The following is a 26,295-nucleotide window of genomic DNA, read 5'->3' as shown; positions in this document are numbered from 1 at the left end:
GCCTGTTGGGTGCTGAGGTGAGCAGGGAGGCCCGCAGCCAGATCTGAGTCCTGACCAGGAGCGGAATGCCCCAGGGGCTGCGAGCCCAGCAGGTAGGGGGTTGGCCGAGGGTGGCCCCAGGTGGGGGTTCTTCCTCTGAGAAGAAGACAGAAGTGAGGCCTTTTAAGAACGTAAATGCAGCTGGGCGTCCCCGGGGCAGCTGTGGGCTGCTGATACCCGAGCCCGAGGAAGGGGTCCGGCCAGGGCACCACATGTTTTCCCTGGAACAAGCCTGGACTTTGCTCCTCCGGAGCAGCCTGCCGACAGGGGAGTAGAGCTGTGGTTCTTGAACGAGCGCCCTAACTGGCAGCATGACAATCTGAGGGGAATAAGACCGTGCACACACTCGAATTGACACGCTAGTGAACAACACGGAAATCCCGCTGTAAAGCGTGTCTTTTGCCTGGTATGTTTGGTCGAGTCCAGCTGTCCCCAGTGGGGACTTCAAGACCCATCCTCTCGCCTGGCTATCCTGTGAATCCGGACTTTTGTGCTGTTGAGGTTAGTTTACAGAAGCCAAATTCACACTAGCTCAAGGTGGGGAAAGAAAGAGATGAAGAAGTTAGTGGCTTTTCCTAAAGCCACCGGCTAGGCCTCCTCTGCAGAATGTCCCCGGGGGACACCGGCAGTGGTGGCAGGAAGCACGGCTGGAGTGGGAGGGACGACCGCCGGAGGCCGTCCTGCTGTCCTGGGCACCTCCCACCCCCCAGCACCCTCCCCACCCGGCTGCGTGGCTGTGCCCTGTCCCAGGGGAGTTTCTTCGCCACCTGTATTTAAATACACACTGTTTCCCATTATTTTATTTTAAAAGAAAAGCTGGCTGTAGCCCATTGGAGCAATTTCCTCTCATCCGATGGAAGGTGACCAGCAGGGTCTGCAGCTTGTAAGCTTGTGTGCTTGCCTGTGGGGGCTCACCACCTGTGCAGTAGCTGGCCCAGTGCCACAGGATGGTCCCCGAGACACCGTGGAAATGGCCTGCTGGGCCCTCCCTCCCTCCAGAGCACCCAGGCCCTGGCCCTTCCTCACAGGCTGGGTTCCTGCTGCGCTGGTGTGAACGGCCCTCAGGAGTACACTGTAGGGAGGGGGGACAGGCAGGGCCCCCAGCCCAGGGGTGGCCGCTGGGGGTCCGGCTACTGCCGGCCTCCGTGGCTGAGGGCAGGGGCTTTGGGGTGTGGCTGCCTGGATCTGGGTCCCGTCAATGAGTCAGGCAGTGCCCTGGTGTCTGTTTGCCTCAGTTTCCCCCCTGCACTCCGGGGCACCTACAGCACCGCCCTCCCGGGGGGCTGTGAGCTTAGGTAAGAGCGTGACACTTACAGCAGGCCCTGAGTGAGAAAGAGTGTGGTTCATTTGTCAAATAAGAAAGGAAACGTGGCCTGACTGGGGCTTTCTTGAAAGAAAGCCAGAAGCATTTGTGCGTCTTAAGTCAGGAATTTATTGAGCACGAGGCTAGGGATCCAGGCTGGCGCTCAGTCCTGCTGGTAGGGGACATGGAAGCCCAGCGTGGTCCCCAGGGGGAAGTGAGCGAAGAAGGTGCGGGCCATATCCTCAAGCTGGGGGTAGGCCCCCAGGGTCTGGAAGTACTGCACGTAGTTCCAGAAGTCAGAGGTGGAGAAAGGCCAGTAGGGCATGGCGGGCAGCTCGGCATAGGGGCCTGAAAGACACCACCCCCGGCCTCAGGTGCTGTCCCCACCGGTCCTGCCCTGAAGCTGCCCCTCCGTGATGCCGCAGGGCAGGTGGATGGTGCCCAGCAGCGCAGCGGCGGTGGGCGGTAAAGGGGCCCTCCCAGCTGGGAGCCGGGACCTGGGACACCCCTGGTCCTCCGTGAAAGTATCCCGGAGCCTTGTCATCTGGGTGATGACCCTCTCAGGACTCCTGGTCTGGGGGGACAGCTCAGGGAGAGGAAAAGAAGGGGGGGAGCGGGAAGGGGGAGGGAAGGGGAAATCTGGCCCCTGTCCTGGAGATGCTGGGCAGGGAGGGAACACCATGGTGAGGGTGTGGGGGCATCCTGCTGGGGTTCCAGGGGAGACCACAGCCCCCAGCCCCGGAGTCCGGACGCCACTGCACTGAGGTAGGACTGGGGTGGGAGGGCCGTGGGGTGAGTCCAGGCTGAGGGGGAGAATGCCAAGCCTCGGGGCTCAGAGAGTCCCTCCTGCCCTGCGTGTCCCCAGGTGGCTGGAGGTCAGGGCCCAGGGAAGAGGCTCGTGTCCCTCTGCTTGCATAGCCTGTCCTTGAGCTGACCCAGGGTTCCTGCTCCGTTTGCTCAGGATAAGAAGCCAGCTCCCACCCGGGTCCCTCTTCCGACCCCATCCCACCCAAACACACAAGAAAAGAATAAGAGGGTAATACAGTACCTCCCTCCTCCTGCACTGGCTTGGCCCCTGCAGAGGAAGAGGAGGGCAGTCACTCTGGAGAGCCCCCCAAGGCAGGACACCCCGCCGCCCGCCGCACAGCCCTACACACCAGCTGCCTCCGCAGCCAGGGAGACAGCAGGAGGGACAGAGCCACCACTCACCTGCCAGAGGTCCCAGCAGGAGGCAGAAGGCCAGCCCTAGCGCCAAGCAGGCCTTCATCTCCCCCAGGCAGGCGCTCCACCAGCTGATGAAGCTCCGGTCCACCTGCAGCGGGAGGCACCCAGGGGGTGGGGCCAGCCCTCCATCAGGGCCCCAGCCTCTTCCCGCCCCCCCCCCCCCCCAGCAACTCCCTGGAAAACAGCCCTGGTAACCAGACAAGCTCCCAGGGTTTTCAGAGCAGTTTCCATTTCACCTGTCAGCTGGCAGTTCCTAATTGGAGGCCGCGACCCCGCGTCTGCCCCTCCAGAGGTTGCCTCGCACTCCGGGTGCTCAGCCGGTGCAGCTGGGATGGGCCTCTGCTGCAGGCTCCTCTTTATAAACGGCGGGGGGCAAGGAGGCGGACGTCACCTTCCTGAGCCGTCCAACTGAATCTTTTATCTCCGGCCCGAGGACTGAGGGCTTCTTGCCGGCTGTAGGACCTTGAACGATCCAAGGAGCAAACTGGGAGGAAAACACTTCTGCACAGGGCACGACCGGGAATTTTAGGACTGAATTCAACACCAGTGCTCGAAATAAACACAATTTCCTCTGCACCGGGAGAGAAAGACATTCTAAGGCTGACATTGGGGCAGAGATGCCCCCTTCCAGGAACAAGGTAATTGCAGAGCTGCCTCTGGGGGGCCGTCAGGGAGCCACAAGCAGCCACGGATCAGCACCCCTGCAGACAGGACACCACTGGGCAGAGGCCATGCAGGAAGTGTGGGTATCCAGCCCCACTGCACACCTGCAGACCAGAGCTTCCCTGCTTGTGTGCAGTGATTAAGCATGTCGTCGGGAAGGCAGCCGTCCCAGCCACAGGGATGCCATGGACGACACGACACCTTCGGGGCTCTGTGGATCAGCTCTGATTAAACCTCAGGGCTGCAGCTGAAGATGGCAGCCACGCCTCGTGGCCCTACCCACTGAATCCAGCTGCGGTGCTGAGTGGCGGAGAGCAGGTCAAACAACACACACCTGGTCTCCCCAAGCCTTTGGGCGCCTGCCTGGACTGGGGACTGAAAGAGCTGGCATCTCAGCCTCGTGCATGGACAAGTTTTGCACAAACACAAATGGTTAGAGCCACTCCTCGTCACCCTGCGAATCCAGAGTCTCTGCCAAGTGGGCCCAGGCCAGCACTTCGTACCATCTCCACCTGAGCCACCCCAATATGTTCCCTGGGCTTCGGGTGACACCAGTGGTCATATGTGGAGCCTCCCAGGGCACACTGCATGCCTCACCTTCTCAGTCATAGCTGTGCCTCAGGGTCTGGTCACAGACCTGGAAACAAGAGTCACAGGTGGGGGCGGGGTCCGGAGGAGAATCAGCAGCCCCCCACAGACAACTACTCTGGGGGGACTACAGGTTCTCCAGGAAGGGGGACTAACCCGCCAGAGGCAGAGGAAGGGCACTTCCTGGAGAATTTAGGGGCTCAGGTCCCCACCTTCTCCAGAATCTCCCCACATGTCTCCATCCAAGTGACGAGACCCCTTCGTGCCCAACGATACCCTACCCTTCATAAGAAATGGCTCAAGAGCCCAGAAACTCAACTTGTCTTGTGATGCAACCACCCACCAGATTAGACCTTGGGTTTTATTTTCAGAAATCTGGACTCGGTGCCCGCAAGAAATAACGAATTCTTTTAGGGCAGCTGTGTCAGTGTCCCCAGGACCACCCGGCTCGGTGACTCACTAGGGCCCCCCAGACTCAGCAGAGGTCGTGTGGTGTGTCCCACAGTGCCTCTCATTGGGGCTCTGCACAGCCCACCAGGCGTGAGGTGCTGTCTTCAGGGGAGCCCGGGAGAGACGCAGAGCCCAGGGTTTTTATTGGGGGCTGGGCCCGGGGCACCCCTGCCTGCTGTCGATTCAGGGCACCCAGGAGGAAGCGGGTGCTCAGCGTGAACCACACTGCACAGAGGTGCAGGGGCAGCGAGGTCCTCTCATCCATGAGGGTGCCGGGAACTATCCTGGGAACGCCTGCTGAGGGCCACCCAGGGGGGCAGTGGGGCCTCCTTGTTGACCCTCTTCTGCACAACACAGAAGATTTTTGGTTCTTTATCTTCCCCCTGAGCTGGGAATTTTAAGCTCTGCACTCATAATTTTCTTCGTTTTCTGGCACACTTCGAAACTACCAACAAACCCCACAGCCCTTACTGTTTATTTCCACTAAGTGGTCTGTGGCATCAGCCGCCTGGTCACCCGGAGCCTGGCCTTCTGCAGCCCCTTGGCTCCACGGACTGCACAGCAGGCCAGAGAACCGATTCCTGAGTCCATCCTAAACCTCACCCCCTGGGCCCACTTCTGGCTCCAGCCTTCTGCCCAACACGGCCCCTAGGGGTGCTGGGGGACCCAGGGCTATTGTAGAGCCAGACCTGATACTGCGTGGGGGGCTGAGGACGTGAAGGTTGGTGGGAGAGTGGGAAACACCCTGCCCTCTGCGTGGCCCGCGTGTCTGTGGGGGCTGAGACCACCGTGTTCGGCGGCAGCCTTGCAGAACTGGACAGCGCATGGACAGCAGTGAGGACCTGCTGGACGGACCTGCTGCTGTTCATCTCCACAACAGAGGGCAATGGCTCATTGTCCATCACCTACAGCTCCGTGTCCAAAGATGATGTGCAATTAATCATTCCTATAATGTTAGGAAAAAGGAAATAAAGTCACATGTACTGTATCTTTATAACTATTTTCTTAATAATAAAAAAATACCTACGTAGAATAAACATCTGCCTTTGGCTGAGGTCACGATCCTAAGGGTCCTGGGATTGAGTCCCGTGTAAGGCTCTCTGCTCAGCGGGGAGCCTGCTTCTCCCTCTGCCTCTGTGCTCTCTCTCTCAAATAAATAAATAAAATCTAGAAAAAACAACGTACAAGTAATGAGCAGTGATGCTGTTGGGTGGCAGAGCTATGGGTGTGGTTTTTTTTTCTTCTTTCTGGATATACATATTTTCCTTAATTTATTTCTTTTATGAAGGGGGGAAACTTTGAAAACCACCACCAAAACTCTGTGTTACTTAGCATCCTGATCCACTGTCCTGGGTCAACCACTCAGGTCTTCCCCACGTCCACCCCACACCTTTTCTCTCTTCCTGAGTACTTCAAGCCACTCTCCCTTGCTGGCCTGCACACAGACCTTCCCTGGACTCACCTGGAGAACCCCACATGGAGGGCCCCACCTGGAGGGATCCCACCTGAAGGGCCCCACCTGGAGAACTCCACCTGGAGGACCCCACCTGGAGGGCCCCACCTGGAAGGCCCCACCTTGGAGGCCAACTCCTCTGCCCCCAGACAAGGGCCCCTTCCCCCCTCACCCAGCCGCCCTCCCACAGTGCCTCTCATTGGGGCTCTGCACAGCCAGCCTCGATTGGCGTATTGCTGTTGCTCAGTGGGGTCCCTAGAGCAACAGTCCTCACATGACACACAGATGGCCCAGGGATCCTGTTAAATGCAGGTGCTGATTCAGCAGGTTGGGGGAGATCCCAGGAATCTGCATTCCTAAGACGCTCTGGAGAGATGCCCATGCTGCTGGCCCCCAGAGCACATGTAGGGTCTCGAGGCGTGAGCAGGTTCTCGACCTGGGAGTTCAGAATCGCCTGTACATGTTAGCAGATGGCTGGGCCCCGCTTCTCAGAGTCCTGCCTCACAGCTCGGGGCCAGGCCTGGGACTCTGCACATCTGCCATGTTACCGAGGGTGCTAAGCAGGTTCAGGGCCAGGCTGTGCGAGTCACTGTCTAAAGCAGAGGTTCTTAACCCTGACCGCACATCAGAACCACCTGCAGAGCTGCTCAGTAGCCAGGATTTCAGCCCCCGGTCTCCAAAAGCAGGATGCTACTATACCGGGTCCAGGTGGGGCCTGGGTCCCCTGCTCGCCCAGCCCCGGCCCTTGCCCTGCACAGGATTCTCCCTGTGGCTGCATCGGAGCCCTCCAAAAGTCCCACCTGCCTGTAGTGAGTTCTGCTCGCACAAGAGGGGCCTTGGAGGGCACCGTGGACGAGGTCTGCCTCCAGGCTAACTCGGCTAAAGGGCGCTGCGGCCTCTGCCAGCAGTGTTGGCGGGGAGCAAGCCAGGTGGCTGGCTTGGGAGCCTCCTGTTCTGTCCCGTCTTCACCTGAACCAGGTGGAGCCTAGGGCATGTCCTGCCAGCGAGCGCAGCAGAGGCTCCTGTTAGGAGGCCTTGGGGCGCCCTCTGCCGTCTGACTCAGGAACACCAGCGTGGCCTCTGGCCGAGGTCACTGAGAGCGGCGGATCCCGGGCGTGGGCCCCTGAGGGCGAGCCCCCAGCCCACCTCAGACGTCCTGGAAGGGCGGGCAGGATGCCTTGGGTCACAGCCCTTCCAGCTGTCCCAACACAAACCAGAGCCTTGTTCATTATGAAGTCCTAAAGCCAGAGGTCCTCACACACTTGGGTTCTCCTGCCTGTGCCTTCCGGATGTTCCTCTTCCCTGACCTTCCTACAGCCACCATCAGCTCAGCTCCCATCCGCGGCCTCAATTTGCTTCTGGAGGTTTCCCCACAGCTCAGCTGGTCCGGCCTGGGACCCTCAGCCCTGGCTGCCGGCTTGCCCCCAGGCTCCCTTCTGGCCAGCCCACATTTGGGCCCCTGGAATGTGTGCACAGCTTCAGCTCTGGGGCCTCCCTCTCTACCCCTCCCTGAACCTAGGAACTCTGCCCCCCTCTGGAACCTCTGCCGTCCCCAGAGCACAGTCAGTCTCTCTGTCCCATGTCCCCGGCCCTAGTCAGTGATACTGCCCTCCTGCTTAGCTATGCATTCCAGCTGGTGGCTCCGGGAGCGTGCCCGGGTGCCTGGGGCCTGGAGCACTCTCAGTGTCCCGTGGGTAGGGCTTGGTGACAGGGCTGATGGGCTGAACACACGGCAGTTCGGTGCCCCGCCTGGGTCACCCAGTTAGCATCAAGCCACTCACTCCTCTGTCCCTGGGCGTCTGGGCCAGTGCGAGGCTGCGTGCGCTGTTCTCCAGGCTACTGCCCGATCCCCGTCCCCTCGAGAAGCACCTGCAAGGTGAAGGGACGCCTCTCACGCTCACAAATTTCGTTCCCAAATCCACAGTTCCTGACTGTTCTTGTCATTTTAAAGAAAAAGATTCAAACATCATAAAATCTAGTGAACGTGAAGAGAGTTTTGTGGATGAAAACGGAGTTGCCTTGGAAAGGTCCACTCCAGATGAACACTGTCAGAAACTAGTGTAAGTGAGATGTGGCCCGATGACGCTGAGATGGGGACCAACGCCCTAACAATCCCCAGGGCCCTGCCTTCGAAACACAAACCTGGGATCAAGGCCGGCGCATTCGGCAGCCAGCTCCAGGGGGCGCCATCCCTGCTGGAATCCGCGTGGCCCTGGGGAGGGCGCATTGGCCCAAGGTTGGACAGATGGTCAAAGGAGGTACAGTGTAGAATTGAAAGCTAACACATGTAAGGCCCATTCGAATCTTTTAAAAACTCATCTTTACCTTTAGCTGATTTGTGAGAACTCCAGGTCCCAGTTTGGTCTGTGAGAGGGATTCTCCTGAGCCCAGGAGACCCTGGCCTGGGGCTGGTGTGAGGCTGGGCAGCAGGGGACCCGATTCTAGGGTGGATGACTCCGTACTAAAAAAGCATTCACTGACTGTTTGACCTTCTCATCTAACAGGGTGGCCTGTATTTTTATTTGCTAAGTCTGGCCATCCTGTGCGTCCCTGCCTGGCTCTGGGTTTTCTAAGATGCTTCCTCCTAGAGCTGTAGGGTTCTAGCCAGACACGCACAGGCAGTGGGCTGCAGCCCTGAACTCCCCCGGCCAGTGGGGCTCCTGGCTCAGCACACCCGGGTCTCCACAGCGGGCCCAGCGGGGCTTGTCAGAGAGAACCTGATGCAGCCAGAGAGGGGGGCAGACCACTGCCGGCAGAGACCCTGCTCTCAGGCTTGGGGCCAGGGATGGGGACATGGGGGACAGTGCCCCAAAGGCCCATGACTTAGAGCAGAGAGACACGGGCATTAGACGTGAGCTGTCATAGGTGCCTGGACCCCACGGCATGCCCACACTGGATGCTCTGTGCTCCCAGACCCCCAAGCTCCTAGCACCCCAGTCTTCTTCTGGGAAATACGCCCTGAGAAGGCAGCCCAGGGCCTCAGCGCCAAGGTGGTGTGAGAATCCTGCCCGAGGTCATAGGTGTGGGCTTGGCTAGATGGGAGGACAGAGACCTGAAGAGAGAGACGCGCTGTCCCCCCCGGGAGAACAGCAGGGGATGCAGAATGTGGGGGCTCCCCGTCCATTCTCCTCCTTCCAGGGTACCGAGAGCTTGCAGGGGCCACACCCCAACGCCCCCAGACTTACTCAGTATCATCTTAGTGTGTGCAGGCGCGCATGGAAGCAGTCCCCGGGAGCCGCGATGGAGGACTGGGCAGGGCTGTGAACAGATGGGGAAAGTCGGAACTTCGGACATGTCGCCTGGGCACAGCTGTGGGCAGGTGGTGCCCGCCCGGGCCCTTCTGAGATCTCAGACCGGGAGAAGATGTGTTTATCCGTTGCTTTGTGTCTGTATTGGCTCGGGGTTGGCCCATGGGGGTGAGCTCCCCCCATGGCAGCTGGGGCAACCCTGGGCCCCTGCAGGCGTCCAGCACTGGCGTCTCAGAGAAGCATGGAGGATGTGGGAGGGGGGCTCTGCAGAGCAGCCGAGGTCTGGGAGCTCGTCCTGTGGCTGATGCTGCCTCTGCAGGGCAGGAGGAGAGAGAGGGGCTTGCAGCTGCCCCAGGACCATGTATTCCCCAGTCTTCCCATCACAGGTGTCCCCGAAGGGCACAGAGTCGCTCTGGGGTTTGCACTTGTGAGAAAGGCCGACCGCAGTGATCAGTGAGGATGCAGTGAGCCGAGGAGGGGTTTCAGTGCCCCCCGTTGTGTGAAAAACCACGGAGACGCCTACTCAGACGATCCCACCTCCGGAGGTGCTCTCCTCACCCAGAACCCGCTTCACTTGCTGAGGGCCTGGTGTCAGCACAGTACACATCTCCCAGAGGATGCTCTGCGCCAGGCCCCTCCGTGGACCGAAATCCTCGCTCCTGCTGAGTTCCGAGGTGTTCTATCTTCTCCATCTTATGGGGGAGGGAACTGAGGCTTTCCACGTTCGGGACCTGCTAGAGCCAACAGCAGGCCGTGGAGGCCCAGGGACAGGCCCCGGCATGGAGGGTCGGACCCCCTCACAGAAAGCCCAAAGGGCCTTTGAGCTCATGGTTCTTGGAAAACAACCCAGGGACTCATTGAGATTGACCACGGCTCAGGACAGTGGCTTGCTGGAATGTTGCTCAAGCTGACGTTGGTCCAGCTCTGGGTTCTGGGTCCTGATGGTCGGAGGCTGCAAGAGCCACGTGGGCACACAGGGCCACCGACCCGATGTGGGCATGGGCAAGGGGACGAAGTCCATGGGCAGAGAGCTTGGGAGAAAATGCCACAACGGTGTGCTTCCGGGTCCTGGGCCTGACGCCAGCCCTTCCGTCCCGAATCTCGTTCCATGAGCAGTGAGTAAACGCAGGGAGAAGACCACCTTGCACACGTGGGTGGGCACTTTTCCTTTAGGGGATCCCAAATGCCCATTTGAGTCTGAAAGGCTCACTAGAGAATCCAGGTAAAACCTGTTCCCTTGAACCCCAAACCCTCCCTCATGTCCCCAGAAGTACAACAGGAAAGGGCTTACAGTGGACAGCAGTTGCGTTCTTGGCCTGGTGAGAGTGGGTCTGAGTTTCTTTTAGGCCTGGTGGACTGCAGGGGGCTGTGGTGGACTGTGGGGTCTGTTGGGGGGTATGGGGGATTGTGGGGGACTGTGGAGGGATGCAGGGACTTTGGGGGTCTGAGGGGGGCTGTGGGGACTGTCAGGGGCTTGGGGGCAGGGTGGGGGGTTTTCCAGGGGAATGAAGAGGCCCAGGAGGCCTGGAGGAGGAGAGTGAGTCCTGACCTCCAGGCTGGAAGGTGTGACCCCCGCCAGGGTGACAGTCGGACCACAACAGGATCTGAGAGTTGGCTTGTCTGGAGGTGTATAATACAGGAAAGTGGGCCAGGCTCTGACACACAGCTCACTGACTGAACTGTGCCCAGGCCTGGTCCCACCTTGGTGGCAGGGTGGGACGTTCCTAGTGCCCAGAGCTTCCCCTGCATTAGTGTCTCTGCTTTGATCAAGAGAACATACCCTAGAGGACAGACCCTTCCTTATTCCGTGTTTCTGCGTCCGGGGGGGACTCAGCGTCTTCTGGCCTCCCAACCCCTGGCTGGCAGCAGTCTGCGCCACAGTCCCCTAGACTCCCCCAGGGGAAACGGGGAAATGAGGGGCTGGCAGGCAGGGGGTGCATGCACAGGGCATGCTGGGGTCCCTGCCTCCCGGGATCCGGGACCCCGGAGGGAAGCAGGTATCCTGTGTCACCCGGGCCCACCGTGAGGCTCTAGGGGCCCTCGCATCCTGGTCCTGCTTCATAACCAGGACACGGAGGCTGGAGTGGGTGAGAAGCCCCACAGGATGAGAGCTCTGTCCTGAGCTCCGCTATCCCTCGCTACCCCGGAAGGTGACAGCCGCTTAGGCCGAAGCACATCAAACACAGCTTTCCCGACGCCCCATAAGCACAATCATCAGCCCCCAACAAGACACTCATCTGCTTCTTCCTCACCCTTTCCCAGTTCAGGATCTTGGGCTGGGCCTGGCTGCCCAGGGGATCTCATGCTAGCTCCTGGGTCCAGCGGGCAGGCGACAAAAGGCAGGCTCCTCCCAGCCACTGGCGCCCAGGGCGGCATTCTCGAAAGCTGCACTTCTCTCTAAGACCCAAGAAGAGCCAAGAGATCCTTGTGTTGGGGCCTTCCCCAAAGGCACAGCCATGCACCCCCTGACCCGACCCCGCCAGCTCCTTCCCAGCTCAGGGGCTAGGAGACTCGGAGCTGGTTTCAGATCACAAGTGTTTGTTAAGGGGAGAGCATCTTAGCTGATTTCTGTGAGGCTCTGGGCAAGTTACTTGGGTGCCCTCAGGCCTTAGTATCCTCATCTGTAAATAACTGCTCGGGCACTGATTTGCTTAGGCCGGGAAGGGGAATGAAGGGGCAGGTCCTGGCCCGTGGGACGCTCTCAACAAACAGTAGCTTCCCTGTCATCTGAGCCTCACTGTTGAGCTCCCCATCCTCTCCCCGAGCGACAGACGACACCGGGCATGGACAGCGGGATGGGACACAGTGGGTCCTTCCCAGCTCTGTGATGCTCTGCACAAAGATCACTACCACTTCCCAGACTCTGTATGGGTCCCTGGCCCCGCCCCTGTGTCCCTCTAGGCTGGCTAGAAGGACCTGTGCTCTGGAGAGGTAGAGAGTGGGCCTCAGGGAGACCAGCGCAGTGGGAGTGTCGCCAGGAGAACCACGAAGATTCATCCATCCTGCCAGCTGGATGTGCAGGAGTGAGGGGCTCGGTGTCTCTGGCTGGCCCCAGCTGGGGGCAGGATGGCCCAATGGTCAGAATCCAGGCTCGGAAGGGACCCCACTACCTATGAGTCTGGCCTAATTTCTGACAGATTATGAGACTAAGCAGGGCACACACTCTTTCTATGCCTCGGTTTCTCATCTGAGAAACGGGCAAAGTGGTGGGATAATGTCTAGGAAGCCCCTGGCATCTGGTGTTAGCAACTATTGATATCAACAAGATTAAAGGTGTGAGCCCAAATTTAGTGGATCAGGGGAAGAACGGCTTAACGTGTAAATGTTATCAGGCTTGGGTGAGCTAGTGCCTCCGTGAAACAAAAGAGGGCATCCCCACAAAAGTAGCATTCCAAAAATAAGCAATATTACTGACAATTCAAAATATAATCATCTAAATTATTTAAAATCAACAGAAAGGCAGGAAGATAGAGTAGAGAAAACCTCTGCTAAAATAAAATGAAAAGACGAAAAACATGTAGAGTGGAAAAAGGAAGGTGGGATGTTAGCAGGTCAGTTCAGGGGGTCCTACGTGAACATGACGGTAACACAAGGAAAGCTCCAGCGACGAGGAGTGAGCATGCGGGAAGACAGTGTTCCCCCCCCCCCCCCTCCCCAGGGAAAAGAAAGACCCACAGGAAGGCACAACTTTGGAAAATTCAAGACACTGGAGACAAAAAGAAAAGCCTACAAGTTTTCAAACTGCGGGCAAACCATATAAAAGGAAGGTGAATTCCAATGGCATCCGATCTCTGGATGGCGGGGAGACACTTCAACCCCCCACCCCCCCGTGTCTGGAGGGGAACCAGGACCCTGCCCCCAAAAACTCCATCAGCCAACTATTGGGAGATTATGTGGATATTTCAGACCTATAAAGACTGGGATATGTTCTCTTTCTTGGGGAGCAGCTAGGCCTGTGTTTTGGTGGCACGGTGCACAGAGAAACCACGGAATATGGGAAATAGGTTGCATAGCTCCAGAGAGAGGTGAAGGGAAGCCCCAGAGCAATGGGTGTGCTGCGGGTCTAGGGAACCAGGACTCTGGAGGACAGCTCAACGTTCCGGGGGGAGATGTCAGAAGGAAAGGAAAATAAAAACAGTAGATTATCTGACACATTTGAGCATTTGGAAAAATATTGATGGCATTAAAAATTTGAGAGCGCCTGGGTGGCTCAGTTCGTTAAGCGACTGCCTTCGGCTCAGGTCATGATCCTGGCGTCCCGGGATCGAGTCCCGCCTCAGGCTCCCTGCTCAGCGGGGAGTCTGCTTCTCCCTCTGACCCTCCCCCCTCTCATGTGCTCTCTCTCTCTCTCTCTCTCATTCTCGCTCTCTCAAATAAATAAATAAATAAAATATTTAAAAATTCTGTTTGAGCACTTGAATTATAAATTGGTACATAGAAAACTAAACTTTTTAAAAATAAACAAATAAAAGCAAGGCAATAACAACTCTGGGAAAAATGGATGGAGAACAGAGTACAATCAGGATGCACTCTTTAGCTCAGAAGTAAATTTCCTTTACATGGTCATAACCCTGTGAGGCCTGGGCATTGATTTCACCCGAAGTTTGATATGGCTGTGCTGCGAGGAATGGGAAGGGAAAACAGGGGGAAACAGCACTATTCAGCAGATCAGGTCTAAATGTAAAGGAACAGGGCTGTATTAGTTTCCTATCCCAGTGAAGTGAGTCACCCCAAAGTGTGTGGGCCCAAAACAACAGACCTCCAACTAAAACATGTCTATTACCCCACCGTTTGAGTGGGTTGGGAACCCAGGCTCAGGACAGAGGGGTCTTCTGACCACAGGTCTCTCACAGGGCATCGACTGAGTCTGCAGTCTCCTGAAGGCCTCACTAGGGAAGTACCCACCTCCCTCACAGTTGCCAGGATTCAAATCCCTAATGGCTGCTGGCTAGAGGCCTCCCTCTAGTCCTTGTCACAGGGGCCTCTCCACAGGGTAACTCGCACTGCAGCTGCTGCATTCCCTTCGAGGGAAGCTTCTGACTCCAGAAGGAGCACAAGAGAGGCTGAGCCAATGTAACCTAATCTTAGAAGTGCATCCCATTACACCTGCCATACTGTCTCTCTGAGAGCCCATCACGAGGTCCCTCCCACATTCAAGGGGAGGGAATGGCTCACGGGCATGCACACCAGGAGTCGGGAGTCACTGGGGACCATTTCAGAGGCTGCCCACAACAAGGCTGTGTATTAGGCGAGGCTCTCCAGAGAAACAGAATCAACAGGCTGTGAATATAGAGAGAAAGGGAGAAAGATTTATTTTAAGGAATTGGTTAAGGTGATTGTTAGGGCTTGCAAGTCTGAAATCTGCAGGGCAGGCTGGAGAGCCAGGGAAGAGCTGATGTGTCAGCTTGAGTCCAAAGGCCCTAAGGAGCAGGGGTCCCTCTTTCCCAGTCTTTCCTCTTCAATCCCTCAACTGATTGGGTGAGGCCCACCCACATCATGGAAGGTCTTCTGCTTTCATTGAAAAAATTCCTTCATAGTGACATCTAGATTGGTGTTTGAGCAAGCAACTGGGTACCATGGGCTGGTCAAGGTGACACACAGAATTAATCATGACAATGTATAAACCTATTCTTTGGAAATATGTAGGGTGAAGGGCAGAAGAACAGCTAATAGAGATGAACATGATTGCATCTGAGAGGTAAAGCTGGGAGTTGGGGAGGGACAGGCTGGAAGCATTTCTCTCCATAGGTGGGGCATGGGGCGTGATGCAAGGGAGCCAGTCTGGCCTGTTGCTGAGTGAGGACAGTGTGATGCTAAGGTCCCCTCCAAAGCCCTCACCTGGGCAGGGACGGTGGGGGGAGGCGGCTGGGGAGATGAGAGTCTGGAGAATAGGCACTTTACAGGGACCCTCGCCTCGAGGAGGAAGGACTGGATCCGGTGCCACTTTAGACCATGGGGTGGGGACTGTTGTGTAGGAGTGGCTGACTCGCTCGATCTGGCTGCGCCCAGCACACGCACAGTGTCTACCCTTGGGGGTGGGTGGGTGCCTGGGTGTCCATAGGCAGAGCAATGCAGTGACAGTGGCTGGTGGAAGTGGACATTACTTTCAAGATGTCTGCAAGGGTGGATTTGCTTCAGTGGGAGAATTTGAGCAGAGTCTGGTCACCATGGATGAGGGGGTAGTGGAGGGGTTCCCATTCTGGGAGAAGCTGGGAGAGACCACCCAAGGCCAAGGGCCAACTCTGTGCTCACCGAGATGGGGTGATGGGAGGGTGACCACCAGCTGGGTCCTGCCGGCAGCTGGGGCTGCCAACTGTACTTCCTCCTGTGGTCTGGGGAGGGGGTCCTGCCAGCAACAGACCCCAGGGGATGGCGGAATCTCCTCCCCCAAACCCAAGCAGGTGGCTGTCTTTGTGCAGCTCACAGACCAGGCAGGGGATTCCAGGACTCGCCATGTTGAGGCTCCTAATTGCAGGAGAGGGACCCAGGCTGAGCTAGTTTCCCTGCGGCCTGAAATAGATCCATTGTTTACCCCTATTCATTGCCACATAAAAGCCGGATTTATGGGAACCAGGGCTCAGCGTGTTTCTCAGCCTGGCTGAGGCGTCTGGGCAGCATGGCCCCATCCCGCCGCCATCGGGGGCTCCTCGGGCTCTCTTGCCTTTGAGGGGCTCTGCTGGGAGCTGGGCACCAGCTCCTGGCGGGCTGCCCACCTGGCCTCTCCTCCCTCTGTCTTTTTGGTTCTTTCTTCCCTGGTGTTGGTTTTGGAAATAGGTTGATAAAAGAGCAGGTTCCCGTTTCACTTCTAGCCGGTTGTCCTAGATTCGTTGACTCATCCCAGAAGCAGGTATTGTGAGGCCGGGATGTGGGGAGCTGGGGGGCTCACGCTGGGCAGGAGCCCAGCGGGGCCAAGAACAGCATCTCGGAATTAAAGGGCTGGAGATGCCTTTGAAACACACGCTAAACCCGTCTCCTTGGATGGCTGTGACCTTGAAAGCAGAGCCTCCCCTCCTGCTTTGCTCCCAGGGAGACGTCTGCCTTGCACTCCACAAGCAGGCCAAATGACGGGTACACATTGCAAATGAAGAAATATTTTTAAAGTGAGAAAAAGAAAAGAAGACGATACTGCACCCCTTACCCTCCATTTCTTTTCTCTGAGCAAACGCTCAGTGTTAACAGCGGGGCGTGGACAGATCCTCTCCACGTCCCTGCCCAGCCAGCCAGGCGCTGTGCGCACCCTGGGCGCTGCTGATGTTTGTCGTGCTACGGACACAGACTCCGACCACACACGTTCACACACAACTGCACGGAACGACACATATGTCCAAGTCACGTATTCTTCCCAGAAGCTGATCATCCTGGGGCATGGAGCTTCTCAGCCTCAGCACTGTGGATGTCAGGTGGACTCACTCTCCATGCTGGGGCCATCCTGTGTGCTGCGTGGTGGTTAACAGCATCCCTGGTCTCCACCCCCTAGACCCCAGTCAAGAAAACCCAAAATGTCTCAAGACATTGTCCCACATCCCCGGGGGCAAAGTGGTGGGAAGAGAGACTCCTGCTCTGAGGGGAGGCCCAAAGCCGCGTGTCCTCAGCAATCGTGTTGATGAACAGCCAGGCTATGTCCAGGGCCTCGGCACTCTACGCGGAGATGCCGGAAACATTGTAAACCGTATCGCACACCCCCAAGTCTAACTTTATATGATTGGCTCCCCGAGGGGATTCCCTGCAAGGCAAACTACTTGACCTCTCGTGGCTGACGCATCTGAACCTGCGTGGACCCGCTCCAGAGCTCTGGGGCTCCAGAGCTGTTCTCATACAATCCTGCGGTTTTGTAAATTTTACACAAAACAAACCAAACCATGACATTTTACCAACAACAAGTTAAGCCCATTGTCTTTGCTCTGCTGCCCATGGCCGTGTGGTGGGCAGTTGGGGACTGTGTAGGGGGTCCTCAGTGAGGGTCTTGTGGAACCCGTTTATGAGGTGTGCGGGCCCTTCCAGGCAGAGGTAAATTGCCATTGTTGTTGTCCCTGGATGGCGACAGGCTTGAAGGAATAGTCCTACCACCCCTGTGCTGGTTCAGCCGGATGGTGTCAGAAAGCGGCAGGAGGTCATGTCGCAGGAAGGCGTCCCCCAGCGCCTGGTACCAGAAGTCTGAGACAGTAGAGGCCCAGATGGCACTGGTTCTTCCTGCGGGAGGGCGGAGGGCGACGTGGGAGCGCCGGCTGCCCCAGGGGGGTCAGCCCTCTGCGGGGCTGCTCCCTCCCACGCCTCCCTGCCCCCGGCTAGTGGCTGGACCTCCAGCAGGCCCGTTGGAGTGCACAGAGTCCTTCACATGCCCAGGGGTGCTCAGAGCCCACAGGCAGCCCTTCTCGTCCTCCGTCCTCTGTAGCTCTTCCACAGAAAGGTCTCCCAAGCAGCTGACACGCACAGCTTCCTCCCTGGAGTCGGTGCTGTCCCCGGTGGCTCTGCGTGCCTGCTCTTCAAGCCCCCACCCACCTCCTCTGCCTGCAGGTGTCCCAGCCTGGAACTCAGGCCCTCGCTGCAGGCAGGTAGGCCGATGGAGGCAGGCCCACCGCTCCTGAGATCCGTGCCAGGCAGGCGGTCGTGGGACGGCCTCCGTGGGGCACAGAGGAGGTGCTGAGGTCCTCCTGACCGTTGGTGGCAGGGCCCCATGGAGGAGGGCCATGGCCTTGGCTGGGAAGGTGCTGGGTTAGCTCGAGGGGGTCCTGTGTTTGGGGTGAGGCTGTGCCAGCCTGTAGGGCAGAAGGGAGGACGAGAAGAGCAGGGCCAGCTGGGGGCGAACCCTGAGGGAGCTGGGGGGAGGGGAGGCACAGCCACCCTAAGGGGCGGCCTGAGGGGGGCCCCACAGCTCTGGGAGCAACTTCCGGAGGGGAGTAGCGGTGGGCTGGGCAGAGTGCTCGCGAGGCTTCCCCATGTAAGGGCTCTCAGGGGGGCTCTGGAGGGGGCTTGGAATGAAGCAGAGGGTGGGAGCTGGGGGTGGGCTCAGTGCACAGACCACCGGAAGACAGTGCGGGGTTTGGGATAGCTGGGCTCAGGTGGGAAGGGGTGAGTGTTGTTCCAGAGAGGGGGTCCACATTAGGAGCGGCTGTGAGGGGGGCTCGCGGCTGGGGTCAGGGCAGGGCCAGGCTGGGTGTGAGCAATGACCTCTGCCCCCTGCCAAGAGAAGATTCAGGCAGGTGCAGGTGGTGGGGGACCCGGGGGCTTCTCGGCAAGTCAGCCCTGATCCCAGACACCACCCCCTGAGGGGCTGAGTTCCTTCCCCGAGCAAGCGTTCCTGAGCCTTCCGTTGAGTATGCAGAGGGAAGCTTTCTCTGGAGCCCTATTACTGCCTAAAATCTTTCCTGACATGGGCAACATTCTCAAGGTGCCTGCTGGGGCTCGGGGCCAGGCGTTCTCTGTAGTGACAGAGCGTCTGCCACTTGGGACCACTGCAGTCCCCAGGGTGGCCATGGTCTTCTCTGGCACCATGACGCTCCCTGGGATCTGTGGCCACATTGAGCTGCATCAAGCTGCCTGCCGGCCAGGAAGACCAGGAAGACCGTTCCTCCCCAGACAGTGAACTCCAGCTCTCTCCTGCCCCCCTACGCCCGCCCCCATGATGCCCCTCCTAAGGGCCCCCACCTGATCTGCAGCCACTTAGCATTACAATGAGCAGCACTGGATTAGGGCTTCTTGAAAGAGGCAGGAGACATGGAGTCTACACCAACATAAATAAATGAGTTCAGGCAACTCTGATGAGAAACGGGATGATACGTACACTGTTTCGAAGAATCTTCCACAAAATATGTACTAATTACACAGGACATTTCACAGTTACATAGTAACATAGTAACACAATATCGTTACAGTTTGGAAGCCTGGTGGACAGCAGCTCAACCAAGCGACCGAAAGTGAGTGCCGTCCATGACCAGCAAACCAAAAGCACGCGCCACGGGCGGGATGCGGCAGGAAGGCCAGGTGAGCTGCCTGCCCCGCCTGCCCCACAAGGTGCCTGGATCCAGCATCCTGGAGGGAACATCAGAGGAGCCCACACGGAGGGGCAGAGGGGCGAATGTGAAGTGACTGGCCTGGGGGCCTGACCAGCGTCAAGGTCATTAAAGCCAAGGGCAGATGAGAAACTCTTCCAGGTGCAAGGAGACTCAGGAGAATTGACAACTGAATGTGACATGTGATTTTGACTGCATCCTTTGACTGTAGGGACATTTTAGGGACAGGAGCGAATTGAATTGAGGAAGTTTGGGCGGCAGCAATGTGTCAATGTTAATGCCCTGCCTGGGGTGGCCCCATGGGAATGTCCTCTAACTGCAGGCGCCGTTCTGAGGGGACGCGGGCCTCGGCCCACGCCCGAGCACTTCCTCCGAGCTCACAGCTCCTGCAGGGCCCTGGGCAGGGTTTCAGGAGCACCAGGCACCCAGCAGGCACGGGGAGGGGGACGTGTGATGGCACGTGCAAACGTGCTGAGACACAGAGTCAAGGTGGGAGGCGCCAAGGGCTGGTGAGGAAATACAGTGTTTTCTCCAAAGCTACAGAAAAAGTGAACCAGGAGCCTGGACCCCAAGTCAGGGGCTGTGTTCCTGACTGCTGTGTCCCAACCGTGTGGCGAGAGGCAGCCCCGGGCTGACCCCTTCCTGCTCCACCATTCCGGAGCCTTCTGCCACGGCCTCTAGTTCAGAAGTTCATCCCACACGGCTCTGGGAGGCTAATGGGCAGAACCAGGCAAATGGAGCCTTCTCCGAGCTGCCCTGAGTGTTGACAAATCCTGTCTTGATGAAACTGCTCTCCCTGCCCTAGTCCAGTGGGCGGGAGATGCCCATAAATCCATGAAGCAGGGGGTCTGTGGAAGGGATGGATCCCTGTTAACGGCCCCAGGGGGTTTCACGGGTTCGTGTCGCTTCAGGCGGCTGTGACCGGGGGGAGCCATGCGGGGAGGAGAACAACGGTGCCTCAAGTCGGTGCTTTTTTTTTAAGATTTATTTATTTATTTGAGAAAGAGGGCGGGGAGGGGCAGAGGGGGAGGGAGAGAATCTCAAGCAGACTCCACGCTGAGCTTGGAGCCTGATGTGTGAATTGATCTCACGAAACTGAGATCATGACCTGAGCCAAAATCAAGAGTCAGACGCTTAATGGACTGAGCCACCCGGGTGCCTCTTGAGTCGGTGCTTTTAAAACCAGTGCCACCACGCTGAATGATTTCTTGCTTTTCTACATTCATGACTTTGAGCCTCGAACCTGCACCGCCCGGCAAGGACAGCCAGCAGAGGCTGACACATGACCCCTCCCTTAGCTCCCAGGGCAGTTTCTCTGATGGCTCTGGGGTGGATGCTCAGCTGGTGGGGCCCTGAAAGTCCCTGGCCCAGTCGGAGTGCCGCGGAAGCTGATCTTGGTGGGATCAGCAGAGGCCAGCTGGCAGGGCAGGGTCATGCCGATGGCTCGTGGTCAGGTCCTGGGCTCCTTACCAGACACATGGCCCAAGACAGAGTTGGAGCCCAGCTTTCCCCATTTGTCAGCAGCGAGACCTCGGGCAGGTTGTCTGACCGCCCTGAGCCTGTCTTCACCTGCAGCCAGGTGGGGATGCCTGGTTCACTGGGCAGCCCTTAGAAAGGGGGGCAAGGAGGAATTGGGCACAGCTTGGGACCTGCTGTTGCAAGAAAGAGAGACCCTTCCAGAGGAACTTGGGAACAAAAGACATTTGGTGGAGGAGCTCCCCTGGATCCGCAGGAGGACCCTCAGCCAGCCCTCATGGGGACTGAGCAGTTACCTGGCCGATGCTACCTCTGCCTCCCTCCCTCCCCGCCTCTCCCCAGGCCCCTGGCCTCCATCCCTCTGTGCCTGCCCTCTCTCTTCTCTGAGGCCTGCCGCCCACACCCCAAGCTTTGTCTCTGCCCTCTGGCCACCAGGTTTGGACACAACTGTGACTAGCCCTGGTGGTGGCGACTCCATGTGACCTCTGGCTCCAGACTCAAACACCGCTGACCCGCCTAGGTCACTGCATATCCTGGAGACTCTGATGCTCCCCCTGGGTCATGAAGCTGTGGGTATGGGAAGGGAGTTATCCAGCCTGGGAGGAGGGTCACCTGGGCTCTCCTGGAGCCTCAAGCACGCCCATCACCTGTCTGGCCTGAGGCTCTGACGTGGACACAGAGGTCTTAGGCACGGTGGCCTGGAAATAGGGTCTCCTCTCTTGTTGTCAAGGAAGCATCAGCATCGGGACCCTCTGGCTGGCGAGTCCAACAAATTCCTCCAGGGCTGACGACCGGGGAGCCCCTCCCACACTCTGTTCTTCATCTGTCTGTCGCAGCCCTGAGACCAGTCCTGCCAGGTGCTGGCTTGTCACGTGCCTGCGACTCGTGGTCACAGCAGACACACGGGATATGGATCTCTCAGTTGCACGGGAAAGGTGACTGCGCATCCCAGCCTCCCGAGGCCTCCTGTGTATGTCAGCTACCCTGGCATGATGGTTGGTAGCCCCCTGTCGCCTTCCAAAGTACGCTGGTACACCACGTGGTGGTGAATCCTCTGGTGTGCGAGGCCCTGCACTCGGGCTGTGGAATTCAGTCTCGATGACCAGGTGAGAAGCCAGAAGCCACCCCTGTTCATCCCCCCCACCGCCCCTTCCTTGTGCAGGATTGGAATGTCCACCTCCCTCGGAATGCAGCTCCACTTCTCAGGAGCCAGTGGGCTCAGAGCAGGAGGCGAGCTGTGTCAGCGGAAGTGTCTGCCAGGCTCTGAGCACAAATGCGCGGAGCTGACAGAGAATTTCTGAGGAGACAGAATACTGAGTTTTCTCTAGTCTCAAGTGGCAAGTGGTTAACAATGTGATTATAGGGTTGTTTGTTAAATTGAGATTTATTTTGCTGCTTTATTCCGTCAACATTATTCAGTGAAGCGAGAATTTGGTTTTCAGGGCCGATGTGGAAGTTTGTTTGCGTAACAAAGTTAATCATGAAAAAGGCGAATTGGTTTCTCATATATTTTCATTTACTGAGTTTTGACTGAAAGATTAAAGACTGAACTCTGATCAGATTATGTTTTGGTTGCTGCTTGGGTGTTTGGTGGTAGTTCCTTTAATTATGCCATGTCAGATCAAATACTCATCTTCCTTTGGGTTATTAGAAGAAAATGATGCTACCAGTTGATAGTACATGGGGTCAGAAGTCCTTTTTTATCCAGCAAAACATGAGTGCTATGGGTGTCTGTCTTGCACAAATGCTGCGCTTGGCCGCTTTATCTGCGTTGACTTGATGGAGCCCCGGGTGGGTGTGCAGGGGTCTGACCGCCATAGACTCGGAAGCAAGGCCTCTTTTTTTTTTTTTAAAGATTTTATTTATTTATTCTCAGAGAGAGAGAGAGAGAGCACAAGCAGGGGGAACGGCAGGAAGAGGGAGAAGCAGGCTCCCCGCTGAGCAGGGAGCCCGATGTGGGGCTCTATCCCAGGACCCTGAGATCATGACCTGAGCTGAAGGCAGATGCTGCATGACTGAGCCACGCAGGTGGCCCTCAAGGCCCCTTTCCAAAGGAAAGCTTCCAAAAAAGGACGAGCAAGGCCATTCTTCTATTTTGCGAGCAATAACCATGTTGGATCCTCAACGTTATTTTTGCATTTTAAATAATACCTATTTTCGGCCTTCCTGTGATAAGTCCTCCCATAAAGAGTCTGCTTTATGTCAACCATCAGCTGCTCATGGCTTCCCGGGGCTTCCCGGAGGGCCAAGCACTGGAGACGTTGATGAGGAACACGCGCTCATCTGGGTGGTTGAGCACGAACAGCCTGAGGAGCGGACCGTAGTAGGTAGCAGTTGCTAGCTGCCTAACAAATTCCCACAAACACAGCAGCTCAAAACCACCCCATTGGTTATTTTACCTTTTCTGTGGGTCACAGTGCAGGCACAGCTCAGCGGGGCTGTCCGCTCAGGGTTTCGCCAGATTGTAACCACGGTGTCAGCTGAGCTGTGCTCCCACCTGCAGAAGGGAAGGACTCTTACGGGTTGTTGGCGGGATTCGTTTCCTGCAGCTGGAGAATTCACGGTGCCGTTTCTCCAAGACCAGGAGGAGGTCTCCCTCCAGTCTGCTAAGACCCGAGTCTTCTAGGACCCAGTCACAGGACTGACCGTTCACCATCTTTGCCATACCGTACTGGTAGAAGCAAGTCACACTTTCAGCCACACCCAAGGGGAGGGGATCAATGCAAAGGTGTGACTCACTGCGCTTCGCTTTAGGTTTGAGATACACAGTAAGGAAGGCAGGTTGAGTAAAGGGGTATTTCCAGCCAGGAGGGGCAGGCAGGATTTGACACCAGCCAGGGGGACACAGAGAGGGCCAGAAGCTTGCCGGGCAATGGTAAGTGAGTCTGAAAACTTGAGCGTGCTGCACTGAGGAATGGTGACTTTATTTTATAAACAGCAGGAGCCAATCATTGTTTTTGAACTTTTTTTCTTTTTAACACTAATATGAAGATAGGCAGACAGTGGGATTGGGCCAGAAACCTGATGTTCCTAAAGTTATGGAATCTCAAAAGTGTGAGGCCACCTCTGCCCCCACCTCCCCTCATGCCCACGGAGTCCAGCTGGCCCAAAGTGGCCCGAGTTGTTCCCACCATTGTCCAGAACTGGCCACGTCTTGCACGAGTCATGTGGAGCAGTACCCACAGCTTCAAATGACTTCCCCAGGTCTCCCAAACCTTAGGAAAATGAGCTAATCTGACTCTGGCAGCTGAACGTGCTAGCCCTTCTGGGATGGTGGTCTTTTGTTTATCCAAGTGAGGCTTCCACGGTAGAATTTCAAGAATCCCCATCATGGACATGTTTAGGTTCATAGGGCTTCCAGGAATTCCCCATCTCACTATGGTCTACGGCTCTGTGCTCTCTGCTCCCCTGGACAGGCTCGGCTTAGAAGGACAACTTCCATGAAGCAAAACATTCCTGCAGCAGAGAGATGCCCTTGGATGAGGTCTCCGTCATTGTTACTCTTTTCTCCTGGGCTCCCAGTGGAAAGGGAAGAGACGCTTTTCCTGATCCCAAGCTTATCTTTGACACACGTTTGTCCACTGGCTAGCCAAACGCAATCCAGCACTTGCCAAGAGGAAGGGAATGCATACCAAATGGGAGCTTGAGAGGAAACTGAGGTGATTTCAATACTTATTTTCCAAGCATTTTTAAAACAACAAAGAGGTTTCAGAAACAAAACCCAGAATCTTCTAGTTCTTCATTTATTCTTATAATTGCCTACTTGGAATATTTAGAAGGTCCAGAATAACTGCAATTATTTCCTTCCTTCATTTTGTTTGTGTCCCACCCACCCCCAAAATACAGTTATTATTCAGTGATGATAAATATGTCCTTGATGAAAAATGTTCCAGTTTACAGAAGTGTATAACGTAAACTAGTGCAAGTCCTCCACAGTCCCGCCCTCATCTAGTGAACTGTGTGAAAATTAATAAAGGGAAACCTCATTGAGAACAGTGTAGGGCGGCTGGCAGGCAGAGCCTTCATGCCCAACACCAAGTGACAACAACAGACCCCACAGGTAGAGACCACCCTGCGCGGGGTACCACGTTATTACCCCAGCAGGAGGAGGGATGGTTTTCTTCTGTCCCGGCAATAGCCCAGCCAATGAGAACTGTCCCAGCTCAACCAGTGAGAGACAGTGACAGCCCAGCCAATGAGAGACAGTCAGGCTCAGCCAATGAGAAGCCACTAGGCTTCCAGCTCCCAGTTTACTGTTTACAAGAGCGCCAACCCTCTTTTCCTCTATAAGTGAGCCTCCTTCGCTCTATTCTAGGGAGTTGCTTATGGTTTTGCTATAGGTTTCTTATTCTGGGTTAGCAATTCTGTGCTATTCTCGAATAACTGGCAAAAAAAAACTGGCAGCTTTATTTTTAAGGTTAGCAACTATATGAACAATTTTTATTATGTTCTTTTGTGTATGTATAATTTGTTTGGTATAATTGAAATCCTCCCTGTATTCATTCATTCATTCATTCAGAACCTGTTTGATTTACTTACTATTATCTTGAGCATCTTTCCATATGCAGAGACATATAGGTTTGGGTTCTATTTTGGCATTAACTAAACTTGAAGTTAAAATTAGAGAAGTGGTTTTTAACCTGCCTGTGGGAACTTCTTCTTTAGATTTTATTTCCTTTTGCTGAAGTCCAGAGTTCAGAGGGAGAGAGCGTACAGTTTGACTCAAAATGAATCAAAAGGAGGCCAGAAGAATTTTCTGATTTTCTGATTTGTTAAACTTCTCCGCCTAACTTTTTTTTAAATCTGTGGAACTAGAAATAGTGATAAATTATCCCCTTCCCACTTACCACCCACGTCTGCCATTTCTTTTTTTTTTTTTTAAGATTTTATTTTTTTACTTGAGAGAGAGAATGAGAGAGAGGGAGAGCACATGAGAGGGGGGAGAGTCAGAGGGAGAAGCAGACTCCCTGCTGAGCAGGGAGCCCGATGCAGGACTCAATCCCAGGACTCCAGGATCATGACCTGAGCCGAAGGCAGTCGCTTAATGAACTGAGCCACCCAGGCGCCCTGCCATTTCTGATCTAACAGTTCCTCGGGTGGATGGAGGGAGGATGGGATGAAGGGCAGGGTCTGCTTCCAAGTCACACAGTGAAGAGGCACCACTAGAGCTCAGGGCATAGCGCGGGGCTGCAGGTAGAGACACACCTGATGTGTTGGCAGGATGTCCTCAGGCCTCGGGGATGGCGCCACCCAGATGCCTGCAGCAGGAGAAGCTGTAAAATGAAGCCCTTCTTGAGCCTCATTCATACTGCAGGGGGGGCGATGTATGTACCTACACTTCATCCTTTTCTAACAGCAGTGCAATATCCCGCCTGTAAGTATGTATCTTCAGAGATCCTGACTGAGGAGCATTTAGTTGGTTACTTTGCTCATTTGCACAGCAGGTTTATTGAGTGCCTAAAAAGTGGCAAGCCCTATTCCAAAATTTGGGAATGCAGCAGGAAACAAACGGGACAAAAGCGCTTGCCCTTGTGGAGGCGATAGGTAAGTGCGTGGGGGACGGTGGCCGCAAAGGAGTGAATGTGACCTGTAGAAGGTTAATGGGTGCCGTGGGTAAGAATGGAGGTGCAAAGCGGGCCAGGACTCATGTGAGTGAGTATGGATGTGTGTGTGTGTGTGGATGCTGGGGGAGAGGGGTGGAGAGTGTTGATTTTAAGTAGGGTGGTTAAGGAAAGCCTCTGAGTTGTTACATTTTAGGCTGAGACCAATGGAGGCTGGGCTGGTGAGAGAGAGCCAAGCAGTCCCTGGAGAAAAGCATTCCAGGCATCCGGAACAGCATGT

General features: G+C 56.2%; 1 protein-coding gene across 2 annotated transcripts; it reads right to left on the bottom strand.

The window, feature by feature from the left end:
- Positions 1-1,458: 1,458 nt before the first annotated feature.
- On the bottom strand, positions 1,459-2,887 carry OTOS (otospiralin). 2 transcript variants are annotated; one of them, XM_073888811.1, is made up of 4 exons: positions 2,803-2,887; positions 2,552-2,654; positions 2,391-2,417; positions 1,459-1,690 (listed from the first exon to the last, which is right to left on the bottom strand). In XM_073888811.1, exons 2-4 carry the CDS (start codon positions 2,607-2,609, stop codon positions 1,506-1,508), a joined length of 270 nt encoding a protein of 89 aa, XP_073744912.1. In that variant the 5' UTR covers positions 2,610-2,654; positions 2,803-2,887; the 3' UTR covers positions 1,459-1,505. The 2 variants fall into 2 exon arrangements, with proteins under 2 accessions (XP_073744912.1, XP_025743610.1); XM_025887825.2 differs by having other exon boundaries at positions 2,552-2,880.
- Between the last annotated feature and the right edge of the window lie 23,408 nt (positions 2,888-26,295).

This window comes from Callorhinus ursinus, unplaced genomic scaffold (assembly GCF_003265705.2).
Source record: "Callorhinus ursinus isolate GAN/ISIS: 27379988/994484 unplaced genomic scaffold, GSC_fseal_2.0 scaffold96, whole genome shotgun sequence".
NCBI lineage: Eukaryota > Metazoa > Chordata > Mammalia > Carnivora > Otariidae > Callorhinus > Callorhinus ursinus.
Note: the sequence above shows the minus strand (reverse complement) of the source record. Positions and strands in the feature narration are given on the sequence as shown.

Bases quoted from the DNA above. Each gene is read 5' to 3' on its own strand.
- OTOS (XM_073888811.1), bottom strand. From the start codon at position 2,609: ATGAAGGCCTGCTTGGCGCTAGGGCTGGCCTTCTGCCTCCTGCTGGGA. The intron at 2,418-2,551 runs GTGAGTGGTGGC...CTTCCTCTGCAG, and splicing joins CCTGCTGGGACCTCTGGCAG to GGGCCAAGCCAGTGCAGGAG. The intron at 1,691-2,390 runs GTACTGTATTAC...GGTGTCTTTCAG, and splicing joins GCCAGTGCAGGAGGAGGGAG to GCCCCTATGCCGAGCTGCCC.